At 35.1% G+C, this 25414-nt stretch overlaps 1 protein-coding gene across 1 annotated transcript; it reads left to right on the top strand.

The window, feature by feature from the left end:
- Positions 1 to 668: 668 nt before the first annotated feature.
- On the top strand, positions 669 to 25203 carry LOC132266211 (disease resistance protein At4g27190-like). Its single transcript, XM_059767064.1, has 4 exons — positions 669 to 2963; positions 5266 to 5514; positions 24769 to 25110; positions 25192 to 25203. Exons 1-4 carry the CDS (start codon positions 669 to 671, stop codon positions 25201 to 25203), a joined length of 2898 nt encoding a protein of 965 aa, XP_059623047.1.
- Positions 25204 to 25414: the final 211 nt, after the last annotated feature.

The following is a 25414-nucleotide window of genomic DNA, read 5'->3' as shown; positions in this document are numbered from 1 at the left end:
CTTAATAAAATAAAATAATTTCTATAAAATTCTATCTCAAACTACATATTTAAAGAAAATAAAATATAACCCAGGGTCTTCCAAAAATCACAAATTCCATATAATAAATTTTTATATCAATTTCAATCTATTTTATAATTAGTATAATTGAATTTCTATTTTAAAATTTAATTAAAAATTAATATAATTGAATTTCTATTATAAATTAAAAATTATACTAAATTTCAAATTATCTAATAAAATTCAAATTACAAATTACCTAATAAAATTCAAATTACCTAAAAAAATTTGTTACTTTGAAAAACTCAAATATTTCACTATTAAAATAAAAAATTATTATTTAATAAAAAATAAAATATACATATTTCAGTATTAATATAAAAACATAAAAAATTTATTAATTTACGAAACTTAAACTCTATCACCAATTTCAAAAAAAAAAAGAAAAACCTCTCAATCTGCAATATCTATTACTCTCGAGGTCTCACCCTCTTGACTTTTCTGGAAAATTTGAGTAAGCATTATTGCTTTTGAGAATCTTCACTTTTCTGTACTTTCCTTTCTCCTGTTTCTCAATTAAAATCAGACTTCCTGTGTTAGAACTCTTCATTATATCATTTCCACCCCCCAAAAAAGAAAAAAAAGGGTAGATAGCCAGTGGGTTGAAAATGGATGTTGTTGATACTATTGTGGGAAAAATGTTAGAGCCAATGATAGAGCTTTTGTTCACATCCACTCGGCGTCAAATTGGTTATGTGTTTCACTACAAACACAACATCAAGAGTTTTGAAGTTGAAGTTGAGAATCTCAGAGCTTGTATGAAGAGGGTCCAAGACGATGTCGAAATGGCCAAGGACAATGGGATGGTAGTGGAGGAAGATGTTTCGAAGTGGCTTGAGAAAGTAGAGAGGTCGTTGATCACGTTTGAAGAAGTGACGAAGTTATTGCAAGACAGACAAAACCTCTGTTGTCTTGATGTTTGCTCGAGGCATCAGCTAGGTAGGGAAGGAAAAAAGAAGAGTTTGGTTGTTACTGGCCTAAAAGATGAAGGTAAGTTTGAGACACATGCACGTACTCCTCATCTCACTGGTATTTGGAATGTCTCCTCCACAAATTTTGAGCAATTTGAATCCAGAAATTCAGTTTTTAACAAGATCATGGAGGCGATGAAAGATGACAGTAATTACAAAATTGGAATATATGGAATGCCCGGTGTTGGAAAGACAACAATGGTGGAAGAAGCTGGAAAACAAGCTGAAAAAGGCCTATTTGATGAGGTTGCAATGGCAGTTTTCTCTCAGAATCCGGATCTGACGAAAATCCAAGAAAAACTTGCAGATTGTTTAAATTTGGAACTAAAAAAAAAGAGTGAAGAAGGGAGAGCTGCTGAACTACGCAATAGATTGAAGAACGGGAGAAAAATCCTTGTGATATTGGATGACCTTTGGGGTGATCAGATCACACTGAAGAAAATCGGAATTCCAGATGATATAGATAATAGCAAGGGTTGCAAGATTTATATTGATGATTTGGTGAAGTATGGAGTGGGAACAGGGTTTCTTCGAAGCTCGGATACAATGAAAAAGAAAAGAGATAGAGCAAAAACGTTGGGTAATATCCTTAAGAAATCTAATTTATTGTTGGAAGGTAAAGATGAAAATTCCGTCAAAATGCATGACGTAATTCGGGATGTTGCTATTTCAATTGCATCAAAAGATTCGAATGTGTTTCTCGTAAAAGATGTTGTCAATGTTTGGCCCGAAAAAAATGATTATAGACGTTGCACAGCAATATCATTAAGGACTTCCCACAATGTTAGTCGGCTTCCGGATCAATTAGTTTGCCGAGAACTACGCACCCTAGTGTTGGGATGCAACACACCTGGTGGTTCACAATTACTAGAACTCCCTAGTAACTTTTTTAAATGGGTAGAAAATCTGGAAGTTTTGGATTTGTATAGAATAAATCTATTGCAATCATCACTTTCAAATCTGGTTAATCTTCGGATGTTGCGTCTGCACTACTGTAAGTTGGTGGATCTATCTTTCCTCAAGAATTTTAAAATCCTTGATATCCTAAGTATTGATGATGATTTCCAACATAAACTGATGGTTGATGAAGTAGTACAGTTAAATCATCTGCGTTCGTTGGATTTAAGAAAATGTAATTGTGAGATGGCTGAAATATTTCAGTCGGGCGTCCTATCACATCTATCCGGCCTGGAGGAATTGTACCTTCCGTTGAGATTTGACACATGGGGTGATGAAGGCAATGTAAGTATTGCAGAGCTACATTGTTTGAGTAGCTTAACCAGTTTACATATTCGTATACCAAAACATATCATCTTATTGCCCAAGAATGACCTTCCCAGCTTTCAATCGTTGACAACATTTCATATTTGGATCGGGGATTATGATGGGAGGTGCAATCATGAATACACGAAAACAAAGATCTTGGGACTCAAGAATGTTCCTTGGAAAATTGAGTTCAATGTTTTGATGAAGAATGTTGAAGTACTATTTTTGCTTAATTCGGAAGGTGCAAAGAAGGTGCTTCACCACATTGACGGAGAGTGGTTTTTAGACTTGGAGTCTCTTAAAGTTAAGAATTGTCATGACATGGAATATCTACTAGGAAAACCTCATACACCATGCCCGTTGGGTTCTTTTGGTAAACTCAGCATATTAGAAGTTGGAAAATGTAGATCAATCAAGTATCTCTTTTCTCCTTCCACCGCAAGATGTCTTTCAAATCTGCATAATCTCACAATTACAAATTGTGAGATGTTGGAAGAAATAGTTGGAGGTGATGAGGACGTCATGGATAATGTTTTTTTTGGTCAGTTAAAGAAATTGTGGTTAGTGAATTTGCCGAATATCAGAAGCATCTATTCCGATACGAAAAAGACATCAACTACAGAGTGCAACCCTTCCACCATTGAACAAGCTCTCTTTAATGAAAAGGTATGCTCTCTCTCTATATATATATATATATTCTATGATTCCTTGAAATTATTTGCAGACCTATTAATCCAATTGAGTTTTGAAAACCAAAATTAACAACAAAGATGAATTAATCATCTTGGGTTTCGACCTTACTTCCCCCGACAATTTTTTTCATAGGTTAAGCAAATGTATATATATTTATATACACACACACACTATTATTAAATGTGTGAAGAGTTTCAATGTTTCACTATTTATTTATTTATTAATATAAAAATACATTTATTAATTGATATAAAATGAAATAAAATAAAAGAGTTTCTATAAATAAAATGAATTAAAATAAAAGAGTTTCAGTGTTTCAGTATTTATTTATTAATATAAAAATATACTTATTAATTGATATAAAATGAATTAAAATAAAAGTGTTTTTATAAATAAAATGAATTATAGAATTTCAGTATTTATTTATTAATATATAAAAAATATTTAATAATTGATATAAAATAAAATGAGTATTTTAATATTTATTTATTAATATAAAAAATAATTAATAATTGATATAAATAAAATGAATTACAAATTGAATAGATAATTGTTTAATTGAAATTTGATGTTTCAAATCATTAAATAAATACCATTTAAAATTAAATATGTAATTGTTTAATTGAAATTCAATGAAGATGTTTCAAATCTTATAACAACTAAAACAAGTTACGTATTAAAATCAAATAGATAATTTTTTAATAAAATAATTTATCAAATAATAAAATTAATTATCAATTACCAATTAAAATTAAATAAGTAATTGTTTAATTAAAATTCAATTAAGATGTTTCAATTCATTTAAGATTAGGTAATTGTTTAATTGAAATTTTATCAACATGTTTTAAACCGTTAAATAAATTAACAATTAAAATTAAATAGGTAATTGTTTAATTGAAATTCAATCAAGATGTTTCAAATCATTTATAGGTAAAAGAACAAAATAATTTACCAAATAATAAAATAAGTTACCAATTAAAATAAATCCTATTGATGTTTCAAATCATTAAATAAATTACAAATTAAAATTAAATAAGTAATTGTTAATTAAAATTCAATCAAGATGTTTCATTTCTTATAACAACTTAAACAAGTTGCTTATATTCTTTGTTTTATTACAGGTGCATTATTCTTTGAATTGCATTAATCATGTTGATTTTTTTTAATTATGTTTTATTCTTTGAATTGCATTAATCATGCTAATTGAATTACATTATAATATTATAATTTTATAATTAAATTATTCTTATGATTTATTATAATAAATGGTGAGATACATTAGTTACATTTGTACGTGAAAAATTGAGATTTGGCGAACAGGTGATATAACACATGATGGTTCAAAATTCTTTGCTTTTAATTTATTTTGATTGATTGGTTTCGTAGCATGGTTCAAAGTTTTTTATTTTATTATAGGTACATTATTTTTTAAATTGCATTAATCATGTTGATTTTTTTTAAAAAAAAATTATGTTTTATTCTTTGAATCGTGTTTTTTTTTTATTTTTATTTTTGTATTTGTTTAATTATGTCATGTCACCATTTATTTTTAAAAAAATACCTTAATTTATTTTGATTGATTTCGCAGCATGGTTCAAATTCTTTATTTTATTATAGGTATATTATGTTTTCTTTCAACAAGTTATTAATCAATTATTTGAAAAAGTGAATTTATTTTGATAATTTTTATATAAATTTTTTAATTAAGTTTATAATATAACTTTTCATTACGATTGCACATGTGCTTTACTAGTGTGTGTATGACTCCAAGAATACATGCTGGCCGAAGAGGCGGCTTTGCAAAAAGAGGCCATACACACCCAAGCTGATATAGGCAGCCCAAAACACAAAAGGGCAAACCTTAAGACCAAAAAGTAAGAAAGCCCAATAACAGGCCCATCAGATAATCAGAAGTCCAGATAAAATTTTGCTTTGCTATTTAAACGTTTTGGGAAATGCTTATTATTATTATTATTATTATGATTTTTGTTTTTTTTGTTTCTCATGTAACTGGGGTTTGGATGGTAGATGAAGTAGATTGGAAATAAGATGGACTCTTCTTGGAAGATATTTAATGAGAGTAATTGAATTATTTATTTATATTTTGTGTGAACATAGAACCAAAAAATATATATGAAATATATATGTATTTATAGTAGACTGTAACTAAGAGAGACAAATATGGTTGTTAATGATATACCATTTTTTTTTTTATAGTTAAAATCGTATACGTACAAGTTCATTAGTTAACAAAATTTAATGTAATGAATCACAGATTAATTGTCCTGTCTTGGAGGTATTGGACATTCAAAAATTGAATAGCATTATAGCTATATGCGACAATCAATTACTCCCGGTTCAAGAAGCAAACACAAGTCATGAGATTACCATGTTCACGAAGTTGAAGATTTTGAGACTTGACGAGTTGCCAAGCTTGAAAAGTTTCTGCAAAAGTTGTGATTCTGAAAAAGAAGAAATATCAGAGGAAGGCATTTCCGAAATACAAGCTCTCTTCAACTGCAAGGTACGTATATATATCATGGAAAATAAAAAAACTAATTTCTACCCAAATTTCATGTTTGAAAGTTCTGAATATATATATATCACGTACCCCCTCACTTTGCTCCAACCTTCTATACATATGTACATATTTTTTTGTATATATATATACTTACATGGTAATTTTAAATAGTGCCCCTCCTCCCCCCCTCCTCAAATTTTCAAATTCTTTTAATTTCCTTTTTTTTTTAAAAAAATTACATATATCCCTTCTTCAAATATACAATATATTTTTCCTTTTCTAATTTTTGTTTCCTTTTTCAAAAAATTTCTTTTTTCACTTATGTATAATTATGTATTTTTCTATTTTTTTAAAACTTATTTCTTTTTATCGATGACATTGGTGATTGTATTTAATTAAAATATTATTAATTAATATTTTGATTCTTATATTGGTAACTATATATTTTTTACGGTATTTATTTAGCATATTATTTTACAACTATTATTATTATTTTTTTCTTATTTGGCCTTTTGATTTAAAAAATTATATTGTCGTATTTTTTTTTTTTTAATAAGTGCATTGTGCCCCCTCTGACATAAATTACTGGCTCCGCCCCTGTATATATATATATTTCATCTCTATTGTGGACCTATTAATCCGTTTAAATTTTGAAAACCAAATTAACAACAAAAATGGATAAACAATTTTGATACAAATTGAGGTAAACAATTTTATTAAAAGGTTAAGCAAATGCCTATATCATATTTATCTATATCTATACTTATTATTAAAAGTACAATATTGTGTTTCAATACATATTGTTTACTCCATTATTTTTTGCCCAATGGAAAGGCAACATGTGGCGAGTTCCAATGAGCTTGCCACACTAAATTGGTGCTTTAAATGTCCAAAGGAGGAAGCATAGTATGGAATTGCTGAAGGTTAATTTTGTGTTATCCACCAATAAGGAGGAAGTATGTGGCGAGTTCCAATAGAACTTACCACGCTGGATCGCAACTCTTATGAATTATTATTAGAAGCTATGTAATATTACGTAGTAATTAGACAAGTGGGTAAATATAATCCTACCATATGGGGTTTTCTATTTTAAAAGGAAAAGAGGTAAGTCCTATTAGGACTTGCCATCTTTAAAACAAGGACCCACCTCTTCATATATGGAATGAAGAGATTACATGGAAATACCATACTATATTTAACCTCATACACTTATCCAAGTCATATTCATCCAACCAATGGTTTATTAACACATCGCGAGTTCTACTGAGCTTGCCATGGTGCTAGCCACGATAGATCAATTCTTTTAAGAGTTGGTTTTATTGAAGGTTCATGGAAAATCTTATTTTTAAAGGATACCAATTAAATGGATATTTTTCATTTAATTATGAAATCAGGGTTGACTAAGCAAGACGTGGGACTAGATTTTCTCCTAAAAACTAGAAGGCTTCAACAACTACTTCTGACTAGATTAAACAACGTGGTTATTTACAAAGGAAGTGGAGTGATGTTTTACAGAAATGAAAAATATATTTCTATATATATATATATATATATATATATATATATATATATATATATATATGTAGCCCACGATAAATAAAGGAGTTGCTAAAGAAGCCACTACGCCATAAATTCTGAACCTGGAAGGAAATTCTCAAGAAGAGAAGTTATAAAAATTGAGGATGCCAATCCACGATGAGAAGAACATTGAAATTAAGGAGTCCATGGCATCATGAAGTCTAAAAACTAGAAAGGAAAGTCTGGTTGAGGGAGATTATTGAAATCAAGGAAATGTAGGTGCAGAAGAAAAGGGGATGATGTATATTTATGTATATATATAAATGTATATATATTCGTATCAGATACAACCCACGACGCTATGGAAAGAAATGACTCCTAAAATCATGGGATACTTGGCCAAATATAAACACGTCGGTTGAAAGTGGTGGAAATTCATATGAGAACTACCACTAACCGGGGGAAGTTATCAAGGATCATGGGTGACAAGGCTAAAGTTGATAAGATCATGTCTGAAGTTAAGGAAAGAAGTCGACAACATGAGGAAGAAAAACAGGAACGTGGGACACATAGAGGTTCATGAAGAAGACAAGTGGAAAACCCACTCCAAAACTACCCACGATTCATGATTATGGAAAACTAAGAAGACATGGCAAGAATTATGTTCGGAAGAAACACAAAGAAGGAAGAAGACAGAGAAAGATGGTTGTAAAACTGGGAATAACCACCAAAGACATGTGACATTTGGCAACTTCAGGCCAATCCACGTGGAAATCACTGAAGTTGCGACATCAAGCTGCAACATGCATAGAGGAGCTCTATAAATAGAATACCTAGAGCTAGTTTGCAAATCCTGTTCAAATCACACAGCAATACAGCACTTCAATTACTTTACATTCATGTATCTTTACATTCATGTAATGCACTTTCAATATATTTAATTCAAGTCCCGTACTTATCTTTCTTACTTTCCAGCATGTTACTTTGAAGTCTTGCACTTTCAATACCGCTTTCCTTTCTACTAGCCATAGAGTAATCCAGAAGTCCTTTTTCAAGGAAAAAAGAACCCTTGAAGGTGGTAATTCCAGTCCTTTGTACGATCGCCTGATCCTTGCAATCTCCTATTGGATAATTGTTCGGATATCCACTTTTAAACAACAGCAGTTCCTGGCACGCCCGACACTCACCCTCCTTTTCGCACTTGGAAAGGACCACGGTTTTTAGGAGTCGAACATCTTGGCAAGCCCGGTGGACATATCAACAGATTGTTCAATGTCCTGTGGAAGAAGGCAAGGCAAGTCTGTCCAAGACCCTGCCGAACTAGAAAAGATGCAAGCCAGTGAACTTCCAGTGGAAAGTTCATGATTTGCACCTGATGAAAATGATATGGTGGAAAATTTTGCTCAAACAATGGCAAATAGACCCATCATGGGCATTATCTGCATGGTGGCAATGCATTAAGATAGGTTTGCGCAAGACCAAGGAAAAGTCACTCAAGACTTAGCCAGAGTTGCTCAAAACCAATCTAAAGCTGTTCTTTCTCAAGAACGGAATCTAACAGAAATGGTGGACCAAATCTCTCATAAGTTTGAGTCCATGTTGGAACGGTCCCTTTGAGGTTTGACTCAAGGTTTGGCCCTTCGGTCAAATAACTCTGAAGGGTTTCAACAGTCGACCTTCCAAGCTAGCAAGCCAGCCATATTTGTTGAAGGTACTTCCTCTCAACAACATGCAAGGCCGTTCCCTCCAACTCAGTAGCAGGTGCAGTCCCTTCCAATGGCACAGACTTACATTCCAACTGCACCTATGACCACTCCAGTGGCACAGATGACTGTTCCACAAACGGCACCCATGCCAGCCATTCAGCAAGTCCAGAACCCTCAACCTATGGCTTTTCCACAACAGACTTGGCATGATTAGTCTGGCCAACCATGGCCATATCACATTCCTCAAGCACAACGGAATGTTCCACCTGTAAATATTCAGCTAGCCGCACCTATTCCTTTAAGCCACCAATGGTCATTCCTATGGCAATTGGGGGGCAACCTTTTCCAAGGAAGCCACTTTTTAACCAAGGAGGAAGGAACCGTGGCAGGAATAATTATACAGATGCCAACCCACTGCTAATGGTGGGTTTGGGGCATCAAGTGGCCAATCCACCTCAAGGTTGGCCTAACTCGAAGGGGTAGAAGGCCAACCTACAGAAAGCCCTATCCAGAGTTCATTGATGAAGTTGAATTTTCAAGGAATTTCAGAATTCCAGAGTTTGCAACGTTCAATGGAGAGGGCAAACAGTCCACATTGGAACATATCAGTTTTTTCACTATCCAATGTGGAGAAGCAATAGCCAATCCATGGCTGAAGGTACGCTTATTTCCAAACACATTGACTGGCTATGCTTTCAGGTAGTATTCCAACTTGCCAGCCAACTCCATCTAAAGTTGGCAGCAATTTGAGGATTCATTCCATACTAAGTTCTGTAGAGCTAAGCTTGAAGTGTCTATGGCAGACCTTTCCAGACTTCATCAACTATATAATTTGTCTTTCTAGATTCAGAAGGGCCAAGTATAAATGTAATTTATCTATGCCACCAGAAGAATATGTAAAGATGGCTGTAAATGGCCTAGAATTTGAACTTTGTAAGAAGTTTGAAGGAATACAATTCCATGATTTGTTCGACTTGGCCGGCAGAGTAGTGGCCAAGTATGAAGAGCTCCTTCACGAGGAGCAAGACAAGAAGAGCTCCTCCAAGGGCACTTACTATCGTGATCCTAGCTATGAGGTGTATACCACTGAAGTTGAAAGAGAGTTTGAGGTGAATATGGCTGAGCTCAACATAGAGAAGGCCTATACTTGTGAGGCTTTGGCAAAACCAAAATCAGCCTATGGCCAACTTGCAAGCCGCCTCTAGTTCCAAGTGAATGGGGCAGACACTTCCAGAAGCTACTCTTTTGATATCTCTAATGCTCCATCCAGTAGGAACGAAAAAAAATTGGACGGAAGGGAGAGAAGAAGAGAATGATGAGACATCCCTAAGAAAGATATTATGAACTTCTCTCACTTTGTTCAGTTGGATAGAAGAGAAGAGAAGAAGATAACAACCTATTTTGTTCATTTAGGAAAAGAGAGAAGAGAGAATTTCAAATTATTTTTACCCATCCCTATTTTTACTACTCATTTGACCCTTTATTATGTTATAAGTACAATTAATTTACTATAATTTGTCGTTAGAATCATATTTCATCATAAAAAAAATAATATAAAAAATAGGCCACTTGCGTTGAAAAAAAAAAAAAAAAAAAAAAAATCCATTAATCATAGAATGTCAATTATAAATTATTAAGAAAAAGATAGATTGAATTGATTTTAATAATTCTATACTCCATTAAAATGATTCTTGTAAATTATGAAGGGAGAGAAATTCAGAACAAAGGAAAAGGTTATGATAATTCTATACTATATTTCTCTTCAAATGCAGAAGAAATAGCTTGCTGAGAGCTACAATTGTTTCAGCCGGAGCAGCAGTATTGGAAACGTCCTTAGAAATTAGGTCTTTGATTCATTCCTTGGCAGCCACTTTAGAGAGAGAATAATTTAATCAAATACCTAATGCTCCAATTAAAATGTCCTTATTGGAAAGCACTTTGATTCATTCCATGGAATCGTCCTTACAATAATTCCTTGGCAGCCACTTTGATTCATACCTAGGAAATGTCCTTACCGAAATGCTCCAATTGAAGTAATTAATCTAATCCTCCCTGACATATATATATATATATAGATATCACATGAATTTGATCAGTTTATAAATATTGCCAATATCAATAAATTAATCATATTTATATGTGGATCCATGTATATATAGAGAGTGATAGCAAGCAAGAGTTTGTTATATGCGTGAAAGAGATCGGTTGAGAGAGTCAGAGTTCTTCTTGATAGGGTTTTGCTTAAGATGTGATTGTGGAGTTTATTAATATTTGTGAAGGAGGAGGGATGACTCATCCCTCCTCTTTTCTTTTCTCTCTCTGTCTCTTCCCTACCGAACAAAAGAACTTTGTTCCTTCCCTCATATTTTCCTTCCACCCTCCTTCCCTTTTTCCTACCGAACAGAGTATAAAGCCGAGTAAATTTTTGATTTGCTCATGGTTGACAAGCAACTGATTTTCACAGCAGGCCACAAGATACCAACAGCCTCAGAAATGGCCGAGAAAGAGTATTGCAAATTTCACAATTCATGGAGGCATTCCACTAATAATTGTGTAATTTTCCGCAATATTGTGTAGAAGGCAATTGAAGATGGCAGGTTGAAGTTTCTAAAAAAGACAGAAGTCATGGGTGTTGATGGAAATCCTTTCCCCAAGGTCGTTGCCACAAATGTTACTTCTTTAGCCTCAGAACACCTTAAGAAGAAGGTGGACTTAGCAGGTCCAGGGTTCAGTGGAAAACTAAAAATTCCTGACGATGCAACATCCATGGAGAAAACAGTGGCCGAGTTGAAAAAGTAACTCATTAGGCTCAGATTGCCTTAATCCAGTAAGGTTGTTGTCCCAAGTCTAAAATTCAGAATAGAGGATGCCATAGGGACTTTCCAAAAGAGGAGCAGAAGGAAAGGCTTTCCAACACTGACAGAGGATAGAAACGAAAGGTCCATGACCGATAAACTTTCCAAAAGGTAAAAAACTCAGTTACTGCGACCACTCTAGAGAAGGAAAGCCGAGTCTATACAGAAAGAAGGTCCGCAGCAAGGAAATCAGAATTCCTTCCAAGAAGCATGGAAAGGAATAGGCTTCCTTATGAGGCAAGTTTTCATCCTAGCAGGAAGAATGAAAACAGCAGTTGGTAAGGAAAAAATTCTGAAGGTGATAGGCATTCCAGGCCAAAATTGGCCTCGGAAGTGTGGGTCAGAAAGGGGAATGAGCATCTCCGTCCAAAAATGGTTAAGCCTCCCACCTTGCAAAATGATAAGTGGAAGAGGGTTAATCATCCCAAGTTTCCAGTTCATGATGATTCCTATTTGACCCGAACACAAAAACAAAGGCATAAAAAGAAAAGGGCTGACAGAAGGAAATTATGGGAGAAAGACCATGGTTGGACTAACTGGCCAAAGAAGATACCTAAACCATCAAGCTTATCAGAACTTCCAGCTAAATGAGGAGTTAGAGATCTTGATGATTTGCTAAATCTTGATTCAGAAGTTAAAAATTCCTTGTTGGCAGACGACCCTCCTACAAAAGATGGAACAGACATGAAAATCTCCAACAGTTCTAGCAGCAGCAAGAAGATCTATTTTGGGAGCCTTCCAGGTGAATTTACTTGCAATATGGTAGTGGTTCTCCCTTTATTTTTTGAGCCACAGCCAAATCAACCAACTTCAATGGAAGGAAATGTAGTAGATACAAGTCCTCCTATGGAAAGCCCTGGACAGTCTAGTTTTGGGCCATTCATAATGGAACCGAATAATGATATCCATATAGAAGAAGTTTTTCAGGATGAAGCTGAACATCTTCAAAAATTAAAAGGGGTTGTAGTTGAAAAAAAAAGCCCCACAGCTCTTAAGAAAATTGTCTTGGAAAAGCCATCATATGGCATGACTCAACAGCTCAAACCTTTATTTATCAAGGTATTGGTGGAAAAGAGGCCCCTATTCTGGTAGATAACGGTTCAATATTAAACGTTGTTCCAGTCAATGTCATGCACATGCTTGGAAAGTCGCCTGAAGACATTATTCCAACCGACGTATCCATTAGTGGATTTACGGGAGGAATAGTAAAGACACAAGGCATTCTACCGTTGGAATTAACGGTGGGAGATAGAACTTCAATCACAGCCTTCTTCGTCATTGAGTCCACAATAGCCTATAACTTGCTTTTAGGCCGCGAATGGATTCACCCAAACTTTTACATTCCATCTTCACTCCATCAAATGCTGATATTTTGGGATGGAGATGAGGTAAAAGTGGTGGAGACTGAAAACTTGTCATTTGTGGCAAGGGTCCACCATGCAGATGCCGAGCTATACAGTGAAGAATTCGTTCTAAACAGATTTATTGGAAAAGATAGCAAGGGCCGTCCAAGGAAGGCCATTGTGAGGAGAACCCTCACCGAAGAGGATATAAGGGAGCTTTTCCAAGGAACACCAAGGCCAACAATTCTACCCAAGGCTGGTGTCCAACACTACATTTCAAACAAAAGTTTTTATGGAAGAGAAACCTAATGAAGATAGAATACTTGGCCAGGCGGTTAATTGCTGCCTTGCCAGGTTGAAAGCATATCTAACTGAACTACGGCTAGAAAGGACTGCAGCTACCAGTATTTCATTTTCAACCAATGTTTTGGAGATTATGGAAGATACTGAAGACAAATTAGATGTTATCCAACTGATAGACTTAAAGGCAGCATCAATAAAGCTTGATGATCTTAGGGCCGAAGTGTAAGATTCCTTGTTAGAAGTCAATCTTAGAATGGAGCAAGACCCACGGCCTACCTACATCAGTAAGCTTCTGGAACCAACCTTTAGAGAAAAATTGATTTCCTTACTTTATGAATACAAGGATTGTTTTGCATGGACGTATGAGGAAATGTCAGGACTTTCCAGAGTTGATGAGCATAAGCTGCCAATCAAGGAAGGTTTCAAGCCTTTCAAGCAGCCTCCAAGAAAGATATCCCAATAAGTTGTTCTAAAGGTTAAAGAAGAGATAGAAAGGCTACACAAGGCTGGTTTTATAAGAACCGCAAGGTATGTTGACTGGATTTCCAATATAGTTCTAGTTATTAAGAAAAATAGCAAGCTAAAGATATGTGTGGATTTCCAGAATATTAATCTTGCAATTCCAAAAGATGAATACCCCATGCTTGTTACTGATCGACCAGTTAGTAGATTCTGCTGCTAAGAATGAAATTATTTCATTCATGGATGGAAATTTCGGGTACAACAAGATTTACATTGTAGAGGAAGATATTGCTAAGACAACCTTCAGATGTCCAGGATCCATTGGAACCTTTGAATGGGTCGCTAAGCCATTTGGGTTGAAGAATGCCGGAGCAACATATCAAAGGGCCATGAATGCCATTTTCCATGACATGATCGGCCATTTTTTGGAAGTCTACATTGTATGTAGTCATCAAATTCTCGGCCAAGGTTCAACATCTCCATAATCTAAAGATGGCTTTTGAAAGAATGAGGCAGCATAAGTTGAAGATGAATACCTTGAAGTGCGCCTTTGGAGTTTCAGCTAGAAACTTCCTGGGTTTCCTAGTCCATTAGAGAGGTATTGAGATTGACCAAAATAAAGTAAAGGCAATTATTGAAGCAAAGCTACCGGCCACTAAGAAAGAATTACAAAGATTTCTTGGCCAGGTTGGATATTTAAAGAGGTTCATTGCCAACCATGCTGGAAAGACTCATACTTTCTCTCCATTGCTGAAATTGAAAGGTGCTGTAGAATTCAAGTGGACAGAATAGCACCAGCAAGCCTTTGAAGGTTTGAAAAGCTACCTAGCCAACCCTCTAATGATGATGCCTCCAATCAAGAAGCGGCCTTAAGATTATACTTATTGGCCACTGATGAATCAATTGGAACCCTTCTGGCCCAGAATAATGAATGGGGAAAGGAGCAAGCCATCTTTTATCTAAGTAGGGTGTTTACTCTAGTGAAATGCAGGTACATTTCCATTGAAAAGTTATGCCTTTTCTTATATTATGCAGCTATGAAGTTGAGAACCTACATGTTGCCAGTGGCCGTGTATATTATTTCTCAGACAGATTTGATTAAGTACATGCTTTCGAGGCCTTTGATTACTGGATGTATTAGAAAGTGTTTATTGGCCTTAATGGAGTTTTTTTTTTAAGTATATTCCACAAAAGGCAGTTAAAGGAAGGGAGGTGGCAGAATTTCTAGCAGATTATCCTTTTGCTAAGATAGATTCAGAAGTATGTGATGTGGTGGATAATCTCTACCTTGACTATACACATTGGACTCTCATGTTTGAACGATGAAGCACTCATGATGGAGGAGGAGCTAGAATAGTCATCATTTCACATTTTCTTTCTTCTTGGATTTCAAGTGTACAAATAACCAAGCTGAGTATGAGGCACTAATTATTGGGCTAGAAATCCTGCTTGAGCTAAAGATGGATATGGTTCAGATTATTGGAGATTCCAACTTGATACTTAGCCAACTTTCTGAAGAATATAGATGTCTCAACTGGCATTTGAGACCTTTTCACTCTTTGGCCTTAGAATTACTATGCCAGTTTAATGATTTCCAATTCAAATATTCGCCAAGACATTTGAACACGGAGGCTGATGATCTAGCACAATTAGCTTCTCGAGTGAAAGTCCCACTGGGTGTAGAAGAGACTTTGATCACAATAAAAAAAATAAAAAAAAAAAAATAATAAAAAGGGACTTTCCCTTTTGTAGAGTCACAGCATGAGATGGTAGGTCACTTCCAGACTGACGAGCCAGAAAAGATCCTGCCAAAAAGACATAGAAGATTTTCAATGTTGATATAGATGGATTAGACTTGGAAGATTGGAGAACACCAATTATCCATTTCTTGCAGGATCCTAGTGCCAATGTGGACAAGAGAGTTTAGTTTATGACACCTTATTATATTTTGATTGATGGATATCTCTACAAAAAGAATAAAGAAGATGGACTCTTGCTAAGATGCCTTGGTTGGAATGAGTCCATGAGAATAATGGCAGAATCACACCTTGGAAAATGTGGAGCTCATCAGCTAGAATCAAGATGAGGTGGCATCTTAGAAGGTGCGACTATTATTGGAAAGGTATATTGAAAGATTGCATAGAGTTTGCAAAGACTTGTACGGCATGTCAAGAACTTGGCCCGGTCTAAAGAGTTCCAACTATCAACATATAGCCAGTAGTGAAAATATGACCATTCAAAGGGTGGGCTTTGGACTTTATTGGAAAGTTAACACCATAATCTGCAGATGGCCATACTCATATTGTGGTGGCAACAGATCATTTCACGAAGTGGGTGGAGGCCATTCCATTAAATACATGTGAACAGTCAACAGTGATTGATTTTATTAAGAAGCACATTACACATAGGTTTGGAATTCCAGAGACTCTCACCATTGATAGAGGTCTTTCCTTTGTTGGAAACAAAGTTCTTGATTATTGTGCTGAGTGTGGCGTCCAAGTGATCAGTTTCACTCCATATTTTGCCTAATCAAATAAACAGACAGAAGCTTCCAACAAAGTAATTCTTAACATCCTTGAAAAGATGATTGAGAATCATCCAAAGAAGTTGCATCACCTACTTTCTGAGGCTCTTTGGGCTTACAGAAATTCAAAAAGATCAAATACTGGCATCACACCATATATGCTTACATATGGACATGATGTTGTTCTTCCAGTGGAAATAACCATAAAGTCTACAAGGGTGGCTTTCCAAAACAAGCTTACTCTAATAGATTACAACCATATCATGTTGGTGGAATTAGAGACCTTGATGAAGTCCGTCTTAATACCTTAGACCATATTATTGCTCAAAAGAAGAAAGCCATGCGTGCATATAACAAGAAGGTTAAAGCAAAGACATTTGTTGAAGGAGACCTGGTATGGCAAGTTAGATTTTCCACTAGGAGTCAAAGACAAGGAATATGGAAAGTGGACCCCAAATTAGAATGGTCCTTACTTGGTAGAACGAGTCCTTGGAAAAGGGGCTTATAGATTGATGGATATAGATGGAGGATCCCACAAGCATCCTGTGAATGGTGTATACTTAAAAGAGTATCACCCTTCTATCTATGAAAATTGAAAATTCTCAATTATGCTACCAGTCACATAACTTGGTTGGCACCTTTTTTTCCAAGTAAATTGGAAACCTGGAAAGGAAACATAATGGCCATACTTTGACCATTTTTGATAGTTAAGTAAAAATTCATTTCAAAGAGAAAATGCTAAGCACTTGAAAGGGTACATTGGCTAGAACCATGAAGCTGACTTAGCTGAATTTTAAGGATCAGCTAATTTCCTAAGTATGGAACATTTCATAGAAAAGAGACTACATTACATGGTCCAGGTTTTATTCGTCTTGGATATTACTGATCTTGCTTGTATATACATGTTTTTCCATGTTAGTAAGTTCTTTTGTTTTCTGAATTCCTTTGTTATGGAAAGTCATTTTATGACTAAGCCTTATTGTTAATATATGTGACGGAATTTTCCAGTTTCAATGATTTAGAAATTTTCCATGCAAGAGGCACATACAAAAGAATTGAGAAATGAACATCACTTCTATTAGATACTTGATTTTATGACATGTTCCAAAATTGGCCGCTAAACCTAAAAGTTAGCCATGCAATAGATTTCAAAACTAACTTAATTATTTTCTACTAACAACCACAAGTTCTTTCCAAAAACAAACACATAAATATCTTGTAAAGAACCATATTACATGGCGGCAAGGACGCCTCCAAGTGCCATCTAAATTTTCCTTGCTTCTTCAAGATTAGCTAGTGCCTTGTTCTTTGTTTCTTTAAGTTGAGGAAATTCGTTTACCAGACTTTCCCATTCTTTCCTGTAAGGCTCAGACTCAGTGAGGATGGCACTAGCTGTTTGGTCCAACTCAAATTCATCATATTCTACTTGTTCTAACTCTTTTTGAATTTTGTTTAGCTCCTCAGTCAACATATTTTTCTTGGCTACAAACTCCTCAGCTCGTGCCTTGATTTCTGGGTAGGGTTCTAAAGCAAGATAAAAGCTTTCAAAGGCTTTGTCCCTAAGTTTAGCTTTTCTTTCATATTCTGAGAGAGAGGAAGAACTGGAACTCATATATGAAACAAGAAATTGAAGTTGATGCTACAAAATGGTTAAGGAAGTTTGAGTGTGATCAGGAAATCTAGGGTGTTTCTTCAGAGTAACTATAGTGCTGGCCAAGTCTTGATGGAAGGTTACAACTTTTTACACATCATAAGATAAGATAACAATTTTCTTTTGGCTGCTGTGATAGGGTACTCTGAAGGATCTGGAAGTATGAGTACATTGGCACTTGAAGTTGAAGTGCTTGAAGATTGAGTGGCCTTGATCACTTTGTATAGATCGGCCAATGCAAGAAGAGATCCTCTATGCATCGTGAAAGATGTTGATGTTGACAAAGAGAGGGTAGCCTGAAGGAAAGAAAAGTTTTGCTTATTAGACAGAGTAAGAAATGAGGCAAAGTTTAAAAGCATAAAGACTTGCCTCTGGGTTGGAAGGAGGAGGGCCTGTAGAAGTTCCACCAATACCAGAAGGAATAGATGTTCCAATAGTGGGAGTTGGAATGGGCAGACTTTTTCCACTTTGACCAGCCAGAATTTCCATAATAGAGGCTTGAATGTCTAAGTCCTTTCCATAGGCAACTTGTACATCTGGTTGAATGTTGGTAGAGCCCTATTGATCAAGTATAAAAGGGAATTATGAATACTTTAAGAAATTAAAAGGGTGAAGGAGATAGCAAATGAGACTTACCAAAACAATCTCCTTGGTTGGTTTTAACTTTTTCACTTTTGGAAAGTCTCTAGGCTATTTGAAGTCCTCGGCCTTTTCCAAGTCAATCTTCATTTTTTGCCTTTCCAGCAACTTTTCCAGAGGGGCTACACTTGGTGAGCGTTTTGCTAGAATGTTGAGTATGAGTTTGCCCTTTGGAAATATGATCATCATCGGAAGAATTTTCATCAGAGGAAGAAAGTTGGGGTTGAAACTCCTTCTTCACAATAGCCAGTCCCTACAAAGGAGATATTAGGGAATCCAGAAGTTGGAAAAGTTAAGTCTAGTTTTGTTGGAAATACCTGAGAGATTTTTTCTTTTCCATTTACCTTATACAAAACATCCTCTTCTTCTTCTTCCCCAACTTCTTCTTCTTTTCCATCATCACTAGAAGAAATACTTTCATGACTCACATCACTGCTTTCAGCCACACCCTTAACCTTGCTGGGTAAGACAACAGTTTTTTCTCCACCCTCGTCGTCATCACTTTCCTCAGGCATTTCTTCTTCTCCATCTGGAATTCAACAGTTTAAATTTCAGAGTATGGAAAGTTTACAGTAATATAAAAGAAAAGAGAAAGTTTGAAGTGAAACACTTTTATACCTAGAGACAAGGGTTTGAAGGAGGCTAAAATAGTGTCACAAATGGCCTTATGATTCTTATTCTAGTGGAAGAAATGTAGGCCGTCCACCGTATAGTAAACTCATTAGAGGACTAAGGCTTGTTAGTATGGCCTTGAAAGTTAAAAACCGACCGTTCCACTTCATAAGCCTTATCAATTGCTACAAATTTTGCAACATCCTATGATTCTTACCCGTTTATCAAAGTATCTATTTTGAGATTTATATGGTGGCAAGGGAATAAGCTGGGTGAACCCCATTTGCCTAACCAGTTGAGCCGGATCGTAGAATTCCACACCACAAAAGCTATTCCTTAGGTTAGGGTTGGTCGTGCTATAATAAAGGTCTCGAGCAAGTAAAAAGCTTGCCCAAATACTTTTCCACTCTCCAGAATGTTTTTTGGTGGAAACCCCCGGAGAATTAACTAACCATGATGGCATACGACCAAGGAAAGTAAAGGGATCGAAGAACTTGTCATCTCCAGTTTCACATTGGTTGTAAAAATACTTAAAGTTTTTAGCAAAGTTGAAAGTGAAAGGGGATGTTGTTGCCAAGGGATAGCATAGAAGGGTTTTTCGAGTCTGCATGGCAAGAGGGGAAGTTCTATCTTGGAAATATACCTTAAGCCACATCTAGAATAACCAGAAAGGGTCTTGAAATCTTGAGAATTTGGAAGCGAGGAGGTCATTCAGACCTTTGTACAAATGGGAGAGTAAGAGAAGAGCCAATGCCAAATCTCCATTCCTGGCTAAAGATATGGCAACTTGAACAAATTCCTTGGTGACTTGGCCGAATGGAATGCATAGCAAGTAACCAGAAAGTCAACAGATTAGGAAAGCTATGTGCTCGTCCTCTTCGACTGGCCAGTTTTCTTGTAGTGTTTGATGAAATGAAGGTGGGATGAAACAAATTTCTTATTGCCAGTGGTTTTGGTAGGAAAATGAAATTAGTCAACATAGAGAGTGGCACTAACATCATCTCCATGAGGTTTGAGGCCGGTAAAACAACAAATATCCCTTAGAGTAGGAGACATCATTCCACATTTCAGGTGGAGGGCATTTGTAGTTGTGGACCAGAAGAAAAGGGATGGAAAGAGGAGATTTGGATCAAGTATGATGGAGACCTTGCTGATTTGGATAATATCAAAGATTCCTTGTCTTCTTCATTGTGAGGAAATCTTTTCATCTTTGGAAAGACGATTCACCAAAGAAGTCCAAGAGGAATGATATGGTGGCCAATTCTTTATACTGAATGAGGGTTTTACTTTCTTTCCCTTCTTTAAAATAAGAGGGAACTCTGAATCAAAGGGAAGAGGGGATGTACTGGAAGGGTAGAACTTTGCCAACTCGGAAGGGGCCACACCTGCAAAGGCCAGTCCAAGTTCAACTGAAGAATCTTCAAAGGGAACCAAGGGAACGAGATGCAGCTTAGTAAGATTTAAGGATTGCAGAAGTAATTGGACTTGATGGCTTCGAGTTTTTGTTTTAGTATGAACTAAAGGGGCTGGAAGAGAGGAACTAGTGGTCTGTTTGGAAGGTTTCTTAACTTTGACAGGAGCCATGGTTCATAGCTTCCACAAAATTAGGGTTTGTGATTTTAGGGTTTGGTTGGAGGAGAAGAAAGTGGGAAAAAAGAGAAAGGTTTTGCGGTAATGGCAGGAAATATATATATATATATGCATATATATATATATATATAGAAGCAATGAAAGAGTTACGTTTATTGAGGTTTAGTAGTTGGGATTTTCAAAATTCAAAAGGGAGTAATGAAGATTAGGAAGTTTGATGGTTTAGGCCATAAATGGATAAGACTTATATTGGGATACAGATTGTTCCTTTTGAAAGTGGCGGCAGATGAAGATTGACATGGAGGAAATCGAGGAGCCAACAACATGTTGTATAAAAACTCTTCCTTTAATGATTACTATGAGTGTCCAATTCAATGACGACTTTAAAGGGGATTTGTTTGGAAAGTTCAAAATTTAAAAGGGAAGTAATGAGGTTTTTGGTTGTTAGCCATAAATGGATAAGATCTTTTTGGGATATGTTATACTTTTCAAATTGGCGGTGGAAAAAATTAATTAATGTGGAAGGAACCAAGGAGTTAGCCACATGAAAAGGTGGAAGTTATATAGCTATGATAGTTGCCTTAGAATTTAAGTGGGTCAAATGGCGGAATTTAAATCCCATGCCTTATCATCAAGTTGTTCCATAAAACATGGAATTTGAGGGGCATATGTTTACTCCATTATTTTTGCCCAATGGAAATGCGACTTATGGCGAGTTCCAATTAGCTTGCCACACTGAATTGGTGTTTTAAATGTCCAAAAGAGGAAGCATAGTGTGGAATTGGTGAAGGTTGATTTTGTGTTATCCACCAATAAGGAGGAAGTATGTGGCGAGTTCTAATAAAACTTACCACAATGGATTGTAACTCTTATGAATTATTATTAAAAGCTATGTAATATTACATAGTAATTAGACAAGTGGGTTAGTATAATCCTACCATGTGGGGTTTTTTATTTTAAAAGGAAAAGAGGTAAGTCCTATTAGGACTTGCCATCTTTAAAACAAGGATCCACCTCTTCCTATATGGAATGAATCGATTACATAGAAATACTATACTATATTCAACCTCATACACTTATCCAAGTCAAAGTTCATCCAACCAATGGTTTATTAACACATGACGAGTTCTACTGAGCTTGCCATGGTGCTAGCCACGATAGATCAATTCTTTTAAGAGTTGGTTTTATTGAAGGTTCATGGAAAATCTTATTTTTAAAGGATACCAATTAAATGGATATTTTCCATTTAATTATGAAATCATGGTTGACTAAGCAAGACATACGTGGGGCTGGATTTTCTCCTAAAAACTAGGAGGCTTCAACAACAACTTCTGACTAGATTAAACAACGTGGTTATTTACAAAGAAAGTGGAGTGATGTTTTCCAGAAATGAAGAATATATTTCTACATATATATACATATATATATATAGCCCACGATAAATAAAGGAGTTGCTGAAGGAAACCACGACGCCATAAATTTGAACCTGGAAGGAAATTCTCAAAAAAGGAAGTTATAGAAATTGAGGATGCCAATCCATGATGAGAAGGACGCTGAAATTAAGGGGTCCATGGCGTCATGAAGTCTAAAAACCAGAAAGGAAAGTCTGGTTAAGGGAGGTTACTGAAATCAAGGAAACGTGGGTGCAGAAGAAAAGGGGATGATGTATATTTATGCATATATATATGTATATAGATTCGTATCAGATACAACCCACGATGCTATGAAAAGAAAAGACTCCTAAAATCATGGGATACTTGGCCAAATATAAACACGTCGGTTGAAAGTGGTGGAAATTCATAGGGGAACTACCACTAACCGGGGGAAGTTATCAAGGATCATGGGTGACAAGGCTAAAGTTGATAAGATCGTGTCTGAAGTTAAGGAAAGAGTCGACAACATGAGGAAGAAAAACAGGAACGTGGGACACATGTAGGTTCATAAAGAAGACAAGTGGAAAACCCACTCCAAAACTACCCACGATTCAAGATTATGGAAGACTAAGAAGACATGGCTGGAATTATGTTCGGAACAAACACAAAGAAGGAAGAAGACAGAGAAAGATGGTTGTAAAACTGGGAATAACCACCAAGGACGTGGACATTTGGTAATTTCAGGCCAAGCCGCATGGAAATCACTGAGGTTGCCACATCAAACTGCAACATGCATGGAGGAGCTCTATAAATAAAACATTTAGAGCTAGTTTGCAAATCCTGTGCAAATCACATAGCAATACATCACTTCAATTACTTTACATTCATGTATCTTTACATTCATGTAATACACTTTCAATATATTTAATTCAAGTTCCGCACTTATCTTTCTTACTTTCCAGCACCTTACTTTGAAGTCATACACTTTCAATACCGCTTTCATTTCCACTAGCCATGAAGTAATCCAGAAGTCCTTTTTTAAGGCAAAAAGAACCCTCGAAGGTGGTAATTCTAGTCCTTCGTACAATCGCCTGATCCCTGCAATCTCCTACTAAATAATTATTTGGATATCTACTTTAGAACGATAGCAGTTCCTGGCACACCCAACACTCACCCTCCTTTCCTCACTTGGAAAGGACCATGGTTTTTAGGAGCCGAACACATATATTAATTATTTTTTAATTAAATTTTTTTTTTCATTTTTAACAGCAATATTATTATTGTTACCTAAAAAAATAAATTTTTTTTTTTCCAATTATTATATTAAATTAAAAGGAAATATAATTAGAGAATGAAATTTATAATATTTCAGTATATATATTAATTTATTTTTAAATTCGATTTCTTTTCAATTTTAACTAGTATGGAGTATATTATTGCTGTTAACTAAACAAATAAGTTTTTCCAACTACTATATTATATGAAAAGAAAATATAATTAAAAAAGGAAATACATAATATTAAAAAATCTAATTAGAGAAGTAAACACATTAATATATAATTTTTAAATCAATAAAAAGAAAGCTAATCAAAGAATAAAATATATAATATGTAGGGAAAACTACATTTCAGTAAGGTTAAAAGTACTAAATAACAAATTGGTTTATTTTAAAATTTTATTTTTTATTTTGGTTGACTTAAGCAAAATAATTAAATATACATATAAAATTATTATTCAAGTCCAAAATATCCTCCAAATACTTATTTTAGAATACCAAATTATTCTTCTTAAATTCAATAATTCCTTCACTCAAAAAATTTTAAAAAACCCACCAAATTTCCTTTTTTTTTTTTTTTTTTTTTGGAAAAGGAAAATGTTGATGTGTGTGTGTGTGTATATATATATGTAGATATATATAAATGTAAATAATTAGAGGACTATCAAAGATTCTTGAATCAGCATGTAAAAGAAAAATTAAAAAAATAACATAATCATCATCAAATGAAATAATTTTTTCCTGAATTTCTAAATGAGAGAATATTGTGTTGCTGCCAAATAAAATTCCCAATTAAATTGGAATCAGTCGACAAAGCCGATGATGATTTAATGTGGACTGTGGAGATTGGTCATGTATAGATTATATGGTCCCCAAATCCAACGGACGTGATCTATTTTGATCAAGCCTAACCCAAGGCTTGCCCTTATCACTCCATGTCCCCACCAAGCCCATGTTGATTTCACCTATGATCAATGGCCTCGATGTTGCCACCTAACACAACAAAAAACTGAGGCAAAGAACCCAACTCACAGATCTTCCTTGTCCCCTGCGATTCCATCCACCAAAGCTAATAAAGGCAGCCCAACAAGTAAAAACACAAAAGGGAGAACCATCAGATAAAATGTTGCTTTGTAAAAACGTTAGTTTTTATGGTAGGACGAAGTAGATTGGAAAAAAGATGGATTCTACTTGGAAGATGTTTAATAAAATTATTGTTGTAATTGATTTATTTATTTATATTTTGTGTAGCGTGTGAATTAGACATCTCTTTAATTATGGCTCAATTCCTGTTGTTTCCTGGTTAAAAAAAAAATTGTACAGAAATCTCAAGTTGTGATATGGTTGTTGATGATAAATAATATATGCATATGTAATGAACATAATTTAATGTAATGAATCACAGGTTACTCTTCCTGTTTTGGAGAAATTGTTCATTAGAAAATTAAATAGCATTACAGCTATATGGGACAAGCTATTACTCCCCGTCCAAGAAGCAAAAAATTCCTTTCAGTATCTCCAAATATTAAATGTAAGAGATTGTGAGAAGATGAAAAAGATAATCGGATTCGAAATAGGACAAGGAAAAGAAGCAGAAGCAAGTGATGAGATTGCCATGTTCACTCAGTTGAAGTTAATGGCACTTGAAGAGTTGCCAAGCTTGAAAAGTTTTTGCTACTGTGGTTCTGAAGTAGAAAAAACATCGGAAGAAGGCATTCCCCAAATACGAACTCTATTGAACTGCAAGGTACGTTCTTAAATAAACGAGCCAATTCCGAAAATTGTTAGGCTCAACTCTTTAAGCTCATAGACCATTCATGAAATGTAGGCTCATGCATGAGCGAAAGTGATCTTGAACACAGTGTGAAAATCAAGGCCGAACACTGAATATATCTTGGCTATTTTTATTAGACGAGGCGAGCCAAACAAAACCTGAACTATTTAAAATAATGAAGAGTCAAGCCTTGCATCTTTAATTTGGGAATGGATTTCAATAGTATTATCTTTATTTGATGGAAATATGTATATATGCATGGGCGTACTGAGTGACT

This window comes from Cornus florida, unplaced genomic scaffold, assembly GCF_030987335.1.
Source record: "Cornus florida cultivar Cherokee Brave unplaced genomic scaffold, ASM3098733v1 CherokeeBrave_3.0.0_Hap2_Chr07, whole genome shotgun sequence".
Classification (NCBI taxonomy): domain Eukaryota; kingdom Viridiplantae; phylum Streptophyta; class Magnoliopsida; order Cornales; family Cornaceae; genus Cornus; species Cornus florida.
Note: the sequence above shows the minus strand (reverse complement) of the source record. Positions and strands in the feature narration are given on the sequence as shown.

Coding starts and splice junctions, on each gene's coding strand:
- LOC132266211 (XM_059767064.1), top strand. CDS start 669: ATGGATGTTGTTGATACTATTGTGGGAAAAATGTTAGAGCCAATGATA. Junction 2,964..5,265: donor AAGCTCTCTTTAATGAAAAG/GTATGCTCTCTC, acceptor AATGAATCACAG/ATTAATTGTCCTGTCTTGGA. Junction 5,515..24,768: donor AAGCTCTCTTCAACTGCAAG/GTACGTATATAT, acceptor AATGAATCACAG/GTTACTCTTCCTGTTTTGGA.